The 13,916-nt window shown below is 44.3% G+C and overlaps 1 protein-coding gene across 3 annotated transcripts in view; it reads right to left on the reverse strand.

Moving 5' to 3' along the window:
• The window catches only part of cemip2 (cell migration inducing hyaluronidase 2), a 77,282-nt gene that overhangs the window by 50,953 nt on the left and 12,413 nt on the right, over positions 1–13,916 (reverse strand). For all 3 annotated transcript variants that reach the window (XM_071353644.1, XM_071353645.1, XM_071353643.1), the window contains exons 5-7: positions 11,733–11,902; positions 9,281–9,469; positions 7,618–7,787 (exon numbers count right to left, since the gene is read on the reverse strand). In XM_071353644.1, the coding sequence (XP_071209745.1) occupies positions 7,618–7,787; positions 9,281–9,469; positions 11,733–11,902 (529 nt within the window). The remainder of the gene's footprint in view (positions 1–7,617; positions 7,788–9,280; positions 9,470–11,732; positions 11,903–13,916) is intronic.

The following is a 13,916-nucleotide window of genomic DNA, read 5'->3' on the forward strand; positions in this document are numbered from 1 at the left end:
TGGAGGCCAGGTCTTCTGATGCAGCACTCCATCACTCTCCTTGGTCAAATAGCCCATACAAAGCCTGGAGGTGTGTTTTGGGTCATTGTCCTGTTGAAAAACAAATGATAGTCCCACTAAGCGCAAACCAGATGGGACGGGGTATGACCGCAGAATGCTGTGCTAGCCATGCTGGTTAAGTGTGCCTTGAATTCTAAATAAATCACTGACAGTGTCACCAGCAAAGCACCCCCACACCATCACACCTCCTCCTCCATACTTCACGGTGGGAACCACATATGCAGAGATCGTCCATTCACCTACTCCGCATCTTACAAAGACACGGCTGTTGGAATCAAAAATCTCACATTTGGACTCATCAGATCAGAAGGACAGATTTCCACTGGTCTAATGTCCGTTGCTCGTGCTTCTTAGCCCAAGCAAGTCTCTTCTTATTTGTGTTCTTTAGTAGTGGTTTCTTTCCAGCAATTCGACCATGAAGGTCTGATTCACGCAGTCTCCTCTGAACAGTTGATGTTGAGATGTCTGTTACTTGAACTCTGTGAAGCATTTATTTGGGCTGCAATTTCTGAGGCAGTTAACTCAAATGAACTTATCCTCTGCAGCAGAGGTGACTCTGGGTCTTCCTTTCCTGTGGCGGTCCTCATGAGAGCCAGTTTCATCACAGCGCTTGATGGTTTTTGCGACTGCACTTTAAGAAACTTCCAAAGTTCTTGAAATGTTCTGGATGGACTGACCTTCATGTCTTAAAGTAATGATGGACTGTCGTTTCTCTTTGGTTATTTGAGCTATTCTTGCCATAATATGGACTTGGTCTTTTATCAAACAGGGCTATCTTCTGTATACCAACCCTACCTTGTCACAACACAACTGATTGGCTCAAATGCATTAAGAAGGAAAGAAATTCCACTATTTAACAAGGCACACCTGTTAATTGAAATGGATTCCAGGTGACTTCCTCAATTTATAAAATAGGAAAAATATAGGAAAAACCCTGGAATGAGTAGGTGTGTCCAAACTTTTGACTGTGTACTATTATGATTGTGTTGATCTATTGATTGCTATATTTTACAGTTACAATTCACTGTATCACAATTCCAGTGGGTCAGATGTTTACATACACTATGTTGACTGTGCCTTTAAACTGCTTGGAAAATTCCAGAAAATTATGTCATGGCTTTAAAAGCTTCTGATAGGCTAATTGACATCATTGGCTTCATTTCCAAGATGGCATAGCAGTCGGACGTCCTTTGTCCTCGTCTTGTCGTGTCCCGTGTATATATATATTTACATATTTTCTTCGCATATCTTTTTATATATATTTTTTCTAAAAACTCAACTTCAAACACTCTCCTGCAACCCGCCTCACCAAGTTAAAAAAAAATATATTATTCACCTAAAATCTGAAATCCACAACAGAAGCTAGCCAGTTCACTGGCTAACGTTAGTATTCAGCTAACCACGGTTGGTGGTCATCAGCTATCCTTTAGCTCGAAAAGCTATCGCCAGTTTTGTACAACGCGACTCAGACCAGAGCATACCGTACCTATTTTCTCTCCATATCCCCGGATTTCTACCGCAAGCTCTGGACATTTACACCTGGATCTTGCAGCTAGCTAGCTGCTATCCGAGTGACTATTGGCTTACGTCGGTCCCGGAGCAAACATCAATTATTCCGGAGCTAGCCAGCTGAAGAGTTCCATCAGCCACTGCTGGGCTACAATCACCTATCCGGACCCGTTTTACTGCCAATGCGGAGCCCCACAGGGCCTTCACGACTGGACTACCGACGTTATCTGCCCGAGGGAGTTATCCAACTGGCCCCTCCGTCGCGACGTAACCTGAACGCCCATCTGCGGCCCGCTAATCGTTAGCTGTCTACCACACGGAACTCCACTAATCTACCGACGGAAACGCACGAGGTGGCTAAAAACAGTCCTCCATCCTCTGCCAGCTTGCTCTCATGGCCCGGGTAGCTGTCTGAATCGCCGTGACCCCAACCAACCTCACTACTCACTGGACCCTTATGATCACTCGGCTAAGCATGCCTCTCCTTAATGTCAATATGCCTTGTCCATTGCTGTTCTGGTTAGTGTTTATTGGCTTATTTCACTGTGGAGCCTCTAGCCCTGCTCATTATACCTTATCCAACCTTTCAATTCCACCACCCACACATGCGATGACATCACCTGGTTTCAATGATGTTTCTAGAGACAATATCTCTCTCATCATCACTCAATGCCTAGATTTACCTCCACTGTATTCACATCCTACCATACCTTTGTCTGTACAGTATACCTTGAAGCTATTTTATCGCCCCCAGAAACCTGCTCCTTTTACTCTCTGTTCCGGACGTCCTAGACGACCAATTCTCATAGCGTTTAGCCGTACCCTTATCCTACTCCTCCTCTGTTGCTCTGGTGATGTAGAGGTGAATCCAGGCCCTACAGTGACTAGCTCCACTCCTATTACCCAGGCGCTCTCTTTTGATGACTTCTGTAACCGTAATAGCCTTGGTTTCATGCATGTTAACAGTAGAAACCTCCTCCTTAAGTTTGTTTTATTCACTGCTTTAGCACACTCTGCCAACCCGAATGTCCAAGCCGTGTCTGAATCCTGGCTTAGGAAGACCACCAAAAACTCTGAAATCTCCATCCCTAACTACAACATTTTCAGACAAGATAGAACGGCCAAAGGGGGCGGTGTTGCAATCTACTGCAGAGATAGCCTGCAGAGTTCTGTCCTACTATCCAGGTCTGTACCCAAACAATTTGAACTTCTACTTTTAAAAATCCACCTCTCTAAAAACAAGTCTCTGACCGTTGCCGCCTGCTATAGACCACCCTCTGCCCCAGCTGTGCTCTGGACACCATATGTGAACTGATTGCCCCCCATCTATCTTCAGAGCTCGTGCTGCTAGGTGACCTAAACTGGGACATGCTTAACACCCCAGCCATCCTACAATCTAAGCTTGATGCCCTCAATCTCACACAAATTATCAATGAACCTACCAGGTACCACCCCAAAGCCGTAAACACGGGCACCCTCAAAGATATCCTAACCAACTTGCCCTCTAAATACACCTCTGCTGTTTTCAACCAAGATCTCAGCGATCACTGCCTCATTGCCTGTATCCATAATGGGTCAGCGGTCAAACGACCTCCACTCATCACTGTCAAACGCTCCCTGAAACACTTCAGCGAGCAGGCCTTTCTAATCGACCTGGCCCGGGTATCCTGGAAGGATATTGACCTCATCCCGTCAGTAGAGGATGCCTGGTTATTTTTTTTTATTTTTTTTTAAATGCCTTCCTCACCATCTTAAATAAGCGTGCCCCATTCAAGAAATTTTTAACCAGGAACAGATATAGCCCTTGGTTCTCTCCAGACCTGACTGCCCTTAACCAACACAAAAACATCCTATGGCGATCTGCATTAACATTGAACAGCCCCCGTGATATGCAACTTTTCAGGGAAGTTAGAAACCAATATACACAGGCAGTTAGAAAAGCCAAGGCTAGCTTTTTCAAGCAGAAATTTGCTTCCTGCAACACAAACTCAAAAAAGTTCTGGGACACTGTAAAGTCCATGGAGAATAAGAACACCTCCTCCCAGCTGCCCACTGCGCTGAGGACAGGAAACTCTGTCACCACCGATAAATCCACTATAATTGAGAATTTCAATACGCATTTTTCTACGGCTGGCCATGCTTTCCACCTGGCTACCCCTACCCCGGTCAACAGCACTGCACCCCCCACAGCAACTCGCCCAAGCCTTCCCCATTTATCCTTCTCCCAAATCCAGTCAGCTGATGTTCTGAAAGAGCGGCAAAATCTGGACCCCTACAAATCAGCCGGGCTAGACAATCTGGACCTTTTCTTTCTAAAATTATCTGCCGAAATTGTTGCAACCCCTATTACTAGCCTGTTCAACCTCTCTTTCGTGTTGTCTGAGATTCCCAAAGATTGGAAAGCAGCTGCAGTCATCCCCCTCTTCAAAGGGGGGGACACTCTTGACCCAAACTGCTACAGACCTATATCTATCCTACCCTGCCTTTCTAAGGTCTTCGAAAGCCAAGTCAACAAACAGATTACCGACCATTTCGAATCCCACCGCACCTTCTCCGCTATGCAATCTGGTTTCAGAGCTGGTCATGGGTGCACCTCAGCCACGCTCAAGGTCCTAAACGATATCTTAACCGCCATCGATAAGAAACAATACTGTGCAACCGTATTCATTGACCTGGCCAAGGCTTTCGACTCTGTCAATCACCACATCCTCATCGGTAGACTCGATAGCCTTGGTTTCTCAAATGATTGCCTCGCCTGGTTCACCAACTACTTCTCTGATAGAGTTCAGTGTGTCAAATCGGAGGGCCTGTTGTCTGGGCCTCTGGCAGTCTCTATGGGGGTGCCACAGGGTTCAATTCTTGGGCCGACTCTCTTCTCTGTGTACATCAATGATGTCGCGCTTGCTGCTGGTGAGTCTCTAATCCACCTCTACGCAGACGACACCATTCTGTATACTTCTGGCCCTTCTTTGGACACTGTGTTAACAACCCTCCAGACGGGCTTCAATGCCATACAACTCTCCTTCCGTGGCCTCCAACTGCTCTTAAATACAAGTAAAACTAAATGCATGCTCTTCAACCGATCGCTGCCTGCACCTGCCCGCCCGTCCAGCATCACTACTCTGGACGGTTCTGACTTAGAATATGTGGACAACTACAAATACCTAGGTGTCTGGTTAGACTGTAAACTCTCCTTCCAGACTCACATCAAACATCTCCAATCCAAAGTTACATCTAGAATTGGCTTCCTATTTCGCAACAAAGCATCCTTCACTCATGCTGCCAAACATACCCTCGTAAAACTGACCATCCTACCAATCCTCGACTTCGGCGATGTCATTTACAAAATACCCTCCAATACCCTACTCAATAAATTGGATGCATTCTATCACAGTGCCATCCGTTTTGTCACCAAAGTCCTGTATACTACCCACCACTGCGACCTGTACGCTCTCGTTGGCTGGCCCTCGCTTCATACTCGTCGCCAAATCCACTGGCTCCAGGTCATCTACAAGACCCTGCTAGGTAAAGTCCCCCCTTATCTCAGCTCGCTGGTCACCATAGCAGCACCCACCTGTAGCACGCGCTCCAGCAGGTATATCTCTCTGGTCACCCCTAAAACCAATTCCTCCTTTGGCCACCTCTCCTTCCAGTTCTCTCCTGCCAATGACTGGAACGAACTACAAAAATCTCTGAAACTGGAAACACTTATCTCCCTCACTAGCTTTAAGCACCAGCTGTCAGAGCAGCTCACAGATTACTGCACCTGTACATAGCCCATCTATAATTTAGCCCAAACAACTACCTCTTCCCCTACTGTATTTATTTATGTATTTAGCTCATTTGCACCCCATTATTTCTATTTCTACTTTGCACATTCTTCCACTGCAAATCTACAATTCCAGTGTTTTACTTGCTATATTGTATTTACTTCGCAACCATGGCCTTTTTTTTTGCCTTTACCTCCCTTATCTCACCTCATTTGCTCACATTGTATATAGACTTATTTTTCTACTGTATTATTGACTGTATGTTTGTTTTACTCCATGTGTAACTCTGTGTTGTTGTATGTGTCGAACTGCTTTGCTTTATCTTGGCCAGGTCGCAGTTGTAAATGAGAACTTGTTCTCAACTTGCCTACCTGGTTAAATAAAGGTGAAATAAAAAAAATAAAAAAAATTGAGTCAATTGGAGGTGTACCGGTGGATGTATGTCAAGGCCTACCTTCAAACTCAGTGGCTCTTTGCTTGACATCATGTGAAAATCAAAAGAAATTTAAAAAAAACATGGTACACCTCCACAAGTCTGATTTATCCTTGGGAGCAATTTCCAAACGCCTGAAGGTACCACGTTCATCTGTACAAACAATAGTACGCAAGTATAAACACCATGGGACCACGCAGCCGTCATACCGCTCAGGAAGGAGGCGCGTTCTGTCTCCTAGAGATCAACGTACTTTGGTGCAAAAAGTGCAAATCAATCCCAGAACAACAGCAAGGGACCTTGTGAAGATGCTGGAGGAAACAGGTACAAAAGTATATCCACTGCTCCAAAACCACCATAAAAAAAGCCAGACCACGGTTTGCAACTGCACATGGGGACAAAGATCGTACTTTTGGAGAAATGTCCTATGGTCTGATAAAACAAAAATAGAACTGTTTGGCCATATTGACCATTGTTATGTTTGGAGGAAAAAGGGGGATGCTTGCAAGCCAAAGAACACCATCCCAACCGTGAAGCATGGGGGTGGCAGCATCATGTTGGGGGGGTGCTTTGCTGCAGGAAGGACTGGTGCACTTCACAAAATAGATGGCATCATGAAGCAGGAAAATTATGTGGATATATTGAAGCAACATCTCAAGACATCAGTCAGGAAGTTAAAGCTTGGTCAGAAATGGGTCTTCCAAATGGACAATGACCCCAAGCATACTCTCAAAGTTGTGGCAAAATGGCTTAAGGACAACAAAGTCAAGGTACTGGAGTGGCCATCACAAAGCCCTGACCTCAATCCTATAGAACATTTGTGGGCAGAACTGAAAAAGCATGTGCGAGCAAGGAGGCCTAGAAGCCTGACTCAGTTACACCAGCTCTGTCAGGAGGAATGGGCCAAAATACACTCAACTTATTGTGGGAAGGTTGTGGGAGGCTTCCCGAAATGTTTGACTGCAAGTTAAACAATTTAAAGGCAATGCTACCAAATACTAATTGAGTGTAACTTCTGACCCACTGGGAGTGTGATGAAAGAAATAAAAGCTCAAATAAATCATTCTCTCTACTATTATTCTGACATTTCACATTCTTAAAATAAAGTGGTGATCCTAACTGACCTAAGACAGGGACATTTTACGAGGATTAAATGTCAGGAATTGTGAAAAACTGAGTTTAAATGCATTTGGCTAAGGTGTATGTAAACTTCTGACTACAACCGTATGTATTCATCAGAAGAAATAATGTACGTAAGACATTATACAGGGCAAATATTTTGCTTATGCATCACGGACAAAGATAATGTGTGTGAGGGAGGGGTGTATGAATCAGGAAGTGTATGTCATCGGTCTGAGTTGCGTAACTGTTCTGCCGGGGGGGGGGGGGCTAAAGAAAGAGTACAATACTAAACACAAAACATTAAGAGTAGGGAGAGTTGTTCTCCAGGGCTCCTCTCTCTCTCTGAGTGGTGCGTGGGTTGTGTTCATTCGGGCATTCAACGGAAAACCCCAAAATTATAATTGCAAACAGAAATGAAAACGTACTGAAACAGTCCCTCCCTGTTTAAGTCTGTTTTATTCCATTTGGTGCCTAATCAACATCTCCCTGCTGTGGCAGGTCATGTGTGAATGCAGAATGCCCTCACTCATCAGTGCCTGCAGTATGCTCCAATGACCCTCTGCCACAGCAATATGGGAAGTTTCAACATGATTACACCAGACTGAATGGCATTAAATAAGCATATAAACTCCGGCTTAAATGCGCAGGGCAGTCATTCCGAAGATTCAACACAGACCCTATACTCAGAGTTACACACAGGTACATAAGCACTCAGACACACACCTTAATGTGTCCACCGTATGTGTCGTGGCCAAAGAACTGGCACCAGTTGTTTCCATAGCAGGCGTTTTCCATCTCTCCATAGATGAGTATGTTCCTGCTGAGCATTGCTACCTCCGCCCGCATGTCCACCCCGTCCACAATCTCCCCCACATGGCCAAACTGGGGCCTCCCTGGGGGGGGGGGGTAAAGAAAACACATACTTTTTTATAGCATATACCATTGTCATATATCAGTAAAAGCAACAACTAGTTGCTGCATGTTAACACTTAAATATATGTCTAAGTGTTCATATTTACAACAGTCAGCCAAATATATGGTTGTCATGATACAGTAGGTCTGCATATTTAATTGGGCCAGGAGGGTGACTTTAATCCCAAACAGAACAACTTCTGCACCTCTCCTTCTAACCATGAAAACAAACTCTAAGATAAAGAGTTGACACTGTCGGTTTGCCATTATTGTCTCCCAATATGACCAGCCGACTGCTGCCAGTGCCAACCTCATTCGCGTGCACACACACACACACACACACACACACACACACACACACACACACACACACACACACACACACACACACACACACACACACACACACACACACACACACACACAGAGAGAGAGAGAGAACACTTCCGATAAACACATGCTGTAGACAGATGAGGACATTTTTTTCTGGTTGCTATTGCTAAAAACACAAATTCAATTCTATGATATACAATCTGACCATGACTGGCATCCTCACACACACAGCAGAAAACAGGGGGAAGGAAGGAGGGAGTGAAATATATAATTAAGCAGCACCATCCCATGAAGGAAAAAGAACAAGTACTATCCCCGTCTTTTCCCAAGGGTCATATATAGAAGATGTGAAATGAAAAACCAATGCTCAGAATATATAAATAAATCATGATTCATATTTTTATATCATACATATGTTAGCTCTTAATTTGATCACACAGTGTTGCAGAAAGACTTTCCTGAAATACAGGACATTTTAAACTTAGTTGAGGTTTAAAAAGGCTGAAGATTGTAATTTCCAGACTTGACATTCCCTTACAAAAAAACGTATCAACTACTAGAAAAACGTCCACATAATAATTAACATTTCCTGTTGCTGCAGGATTCTTTTCCTGCTGTAGCAAACTGGCTCAAATTAAGAGCCTACATCTAAAAATAAAAAAGTCATAGCAGTAATACTCAATATGAGCATTGAAGAAAGCCCCCATGACTGTACAAACACACCTTTCGTTTCCGCTCATAGAAGATGTGAAATGAAAAACCAATGCTCAGAATATATAAATAAATCATGATTCATATTTTTACATCATACATATGTTAGCTCTTAATTTGATCACACAGTGTTGCAGAAAGACTTTCCTGAAATACAGGACATTTTAAACTTAGTTGAGGTTTAAAAAGGCTGAAGATTGTAATTTCCAGACTTGACATTCCCTTACAAAAAAAACGTATCAACTACTAGAAAAACGTCCACATAATAATTAACATTTCCTGTTGCTGCAGGATTCTTTCCCTGCTGTAGCAAACTGGCTCAAATTAAGAGCCTACATCTAAAAATAAAAAAGTCATAGCAGTAATACTCAATATGAGCATTGAAGAAAGCCCCCATGAATGTACAAACACACCTTTCGTTTCCGCTCACCTTGAACTCTGACCTGTCTGCTGGTGCAGCGCGGGCATGGGAGGAGGGTGAACTCCTCTGCCTGATGCATGGAGTAGTCAGTACTGGCAACCACAACCTGGTTCCCAGGTTGCCAAGTGCGTACATCATCTTGCAGGTTTAGGACAACCTGGTCCACAGCATCAACCTGGAACCCAGATATGGGAAAACCTGGAAGACCACAGAATGGGTGGTATAAGATATGTTGCATAAGCGGTTTTCTACTGCATATCAAAGAACTAATGGCGGGAACAGGATCTAGAGTCACGAAAAGTCATATTCAGTGTCTTCGTAACATTTTGTTACGTTACAGCCTTATTCTAAAATCCCCCTCATCAATCTACATTGAAATGTTGGCTAATTTATTAAAGATAAAAAACAAAAATATCACATTTACATAAGTATTCAGACCCTTTACACAGTACTTTGTTTAAGCACCTTTGGCAGCAATTACAGCCTTGAGTTTTCTTGGGTATGACGTTACAAGCTTGGCACACCTATATTTGGGTTCCTGCCATTCTTCTCTGCAGATCCTCTCAAGCTCTGTCAGGTTGGATGGTGAGCATCGCTGCACAGCTATTTTCAGGTCTCTCCAGAGATGTTTGCTCGGGTTCAAGTCCGGGCTCTGGCTGGGCCACTCGAGGACATTGAGAGACTTGTCCCGAAGCCACTCTTACGTTGTCTTGGCTGTGCGCTTAGGGTCGTTGTCCTGTTGGAAGGTGAACCTTCCCCCAGTCTCAGGTCCTGAGCAGGTTTTCATCAAGGATCTCTCTGTACTTTGCGCCATTCATCTTTCCCTCGATCCTGACTAGACTCCCAGTCCCTGCCGCTGAATGCCCCCCCACAGCATGATGCTGCCACCACCATGCTTCACTGTAGGGATGGTGCCAGGTTTTCTCCAGACGTGACGCTTGGCATTCAGGCCAAAGAGTTGAATCTTGGTTTCATCAGACCAGAGAATCTTGTTTCTGATGGTCTGAAAGTCTTTAGGTGCCTTTTGGCAAACCCCAAGCAGGCTGTCATGTGCCTTTTACTGAGGAGTGGCTTTCGTCTAGCCACTCTACCATAAAGGTCTGATTGGTGGAGTGCTGCAGAGATGGTTGTCCTTCTGGAAGGTTCTCTCATCTCCACAGAGGAACTCTGGAGCTCTGTCAGAGTGACCATCAGGTTCTTTGTCACCTCCCTGACCAAGGGCCTTCTCCCCCGATTGCTCAGTTTGGCCGGGCAACCAGCTCTAGAATGAGTCTTCTTGGTTCCAAACTTCTTCCATTTAAGAATGATGGAGGCCACTGTGTTCTTGGGGACCTTCAACGCTGCAGAACTTTTTTGGTACTCTTCCCCAGATCTGTGCCTCGACAGTTCTGTCTTGGAGCTCTACGAACAATTCCTTTGACGTCATTGCTTGATTTTCGCTCTGACATGCACCATCAACTGTGGAATCTTATATAGACAGGTGTAAAGTTTGGTGGAGGAGGAATAATAGTCTGGGGCTGTTTTTCATGGTTCGGGCTAGGCCCCTTAATTCCAGTGAAGGGAAATCTTAACGCTGCAGCATACAATGACATTATAGATGATTCTGTGCTTCCAACTTTGTGGCAACAGTTTGGGGGAAGGGCCTTTCTTGTTTCAGCCTGAAAATGCCCACATGCAAAAAGCGAGGTCCATACAGAAATGGTGGTCGAGATCTGTGTGGAAGAACTTGACTAGCCTGCAGAGCCCTGGCCACATCCCCGTCGAACACCTTTGGGATGACTGCGAGCCAGGCCTAATCGCCCAACATTAATGCCCGACCTCACTAATGCACTTGCAGCCATGTTCCAACTAGTGGAAAGCCTTTTCAGAAGGGTGGAGGCTGTTATAGCAGCAAAGGGGGGACCAACTCCATATTAACGCCCTCATGATTTTCAAATTAAAAATTAAAAAAATCTAATTTTATTTGTCACATGCGCCGAATACAACAGGTGAAATACTTATTTACAAGCCCATATCTAACAATGCAGTTAAGAAAAATAAGTGTATTTACTAAAAGAAACTGAAGTAAAAAATATAGTGTGGGTAGCCATTTGATTAGTTGTTAAGGAGTCTTTAGGCTTGGGGCCAGAAGCTGTTAAGAAGCCTTTTGGACCTAGACTTGGCGCTCCAGTACCGCTTGCCGTGCGGTAGCAGAGAGCACAGTCTATGACGGGTGGCTGGAGTCTTTGCCAATTTTTAGGGCCTTCCTCTGACACCGCCTGGTATAGAGGTCCTGGATGGCAGGAAGCTTGGCCCCAGTGATGAACTGGGCCGTACGCACTACCCTCTGTAGTGCCTTGCGGTCGGAGGCCGAGCAGTTGCCATACCAGGCAGTGAGGCTCATACATGCTTGTAAGAAGTTATAAACCATTATACCAGCAGGCTTTAAAAAGTGTCAGCCAAACTGATTATAATGACGCACCGTTCTTCCATTCGCTGTAGGCTGTGACAGAGAAGCCGACCCCGTCCACAGTGGTGAAGTTCTGGCGGGCCAGCGCCTTCCCTCCTGTGTCATGGTTCTCATGTTCCCGCACGGCTTCTGAACACGAGCCGTTCCCTCCACCAATCACAGATACCAAGGCCCAGGCCTGCCTATGGAAAGAGACACCAGAGAGAGAGAGAGAGAGAGAGAGAGAGAGAGAGAGACAGACACACGAGAGAGAGAGAGAAAGAGAGAGAGAGAGAGAGCTTTTTAAGTTGAACAGAAATTGAGGTAATACTTTACCTAAAGCATGCAGGTAGGTATAACACTATGGTTTGAGCCTTTGTATTGTCTTATAACAAGGTTTATTGTTATGTTATGTCTCTCCATACATAAAATTATAAGGATGACTGACTATAAGACATTATAAGTGGGTTATACAGTACATACTCATGACAAATCTTACAACGCATAACTGCATCATAATGTATTACACCAGCATGCTTCAAGTATAGTGTTAGAGACCCATTTCGCTAAGGAGGAAGCCTATTTACAAATGCACCATCTTTAGCTTTTGACACAACCAAAAAGGGAAGAACGTGTTTAAAGTGTGTCCAAGCCCAGTGTGACAGAGCTGGCCTCACCCTGTGCACATCCAGAGGTTAAAATAATCACTGGACTGATACAAATGGTCAAAATTCAATCAACATTTATTATGCTATCAAACAGATGGGTTGAAAGAGGTTAAAATACAAACCACGCAAAAAGGTTATTAAAGCAACAAAAATACTTTCTGCAAAGCATATAGCATCACTAGAAGCCGATTTATACTTGATTTGGCAATGTGATCCGGAGGGTATGATGCAATTGTAAAGCCTCCGGATGCCAAATCAAGCTCTGTACCGCATCGCTGTGTGCCTCCCAAATGTTTTAACAATGCGGAGGGCTCCATATAGCTCCGCCTTGAAATGTCAGAATAATAGTAGAGAGAATAATTTATTTCAGCTTTTATTTCTTTCATCACATTCCCAGAAGTTTACATACACTCAGTATTTGGTAGCATTGCCTTTAAATTGTTTAACTTGGGTCAAACGTTTTGGGACTTTTTACTAGGATTAAATGTCAGCAATTGTAAAAAACTAAGTTTAAATGTGTTTGGCTTCCACAAGCTTCCCACAATAAGTTGGGTGAATTTTGGCCCATTCCTCCTGACAGAGTTGGTGTAACTGAGTCAGGTTTGTAGGCCTCCTTGCACGCACATGCTTTTTCAGTTCTGCCCACAAATGTTCTATCGGATTGAGGTCAGGGCTTTGTGATGGCCACTCCAATACCTTGACTTCGTTGTCCTTAAGCCATTTTGCCACAACTTTGGAAGTATGCTTGGGGTCATTGTTCTTTTGGAAGACCCATTTGCGACCTAGCTTTAACTTCCTGACTGATGTCTTGAGATGTTGCTTCAATATATCCACAATTTTCCTGCTTCATGATGCTATCTATTTTGTGAAGTGCACCAGTCCCTCCTGCAGCAAAGCACCCCCACAACATGATGCTGCCACTCCTGTGCTTCACGGTTGGGATGGTGTTCTTTTGCTTGCAAGCCTCCCCATTTTTCCTCCAAACATAACAATGGTCATTAGGGCCAAACAGTTCTATTTCTGTTTCATCAGACCAGAGGACATTTCTACAATAAGTACGATCTTTGTCCCCATGTGCAGTTGCAAACCCTAGTCTGGCTTTTCTATAGCAGTTTTGCTGAGCGGCCTTTCAGGTTATGTCGATATAGGACTCGTTTTACTGTGGATATATATACTTTTGTACCAGTTGCCTCCAGCATCTTCACAAGGTCCTTTGCTGTTGTTCTGGGATTGATTTGCACTTTTCGCACCAAAGTACGTTCATCTCTAGGAGACAGAACACGTCTCCTTCCTGAGTGGTATGACGGCTGCGTGGTCCCATGGTGTTTATACTTGCGTACTATTGTTTGTACAGATGAACGTGGTACCTTCAGGCATTTGGAAATTGCTCCCAAGGATGAACCAGACTTGTGGAGGTCTACAATTGTTTTTCTGAGGTCTTTTCTGATTTCTTTTGATTTTCCCATGATGTCAAGCGAAGAGGCACTGAGTTTGAAGGTAGGTCTTGAAATACATCTACAGGTACACCTCCAATTGACTCAAATTATGT

The sequence above is a fragment of the Salvelinus alpinus genome, chromosome 19 (genome assembly GCF_045679555.1).
Source record: "Salvelinus alpinus chromosome 19, SLU_Salpinus.1, whole genome shotgun sequence".
NCBI lineage: Eukaryota > Metazoa > Chordata > Actinopteri > Salmoniformes > Salmonidae > Salvelinus > Salvelinus alpinus.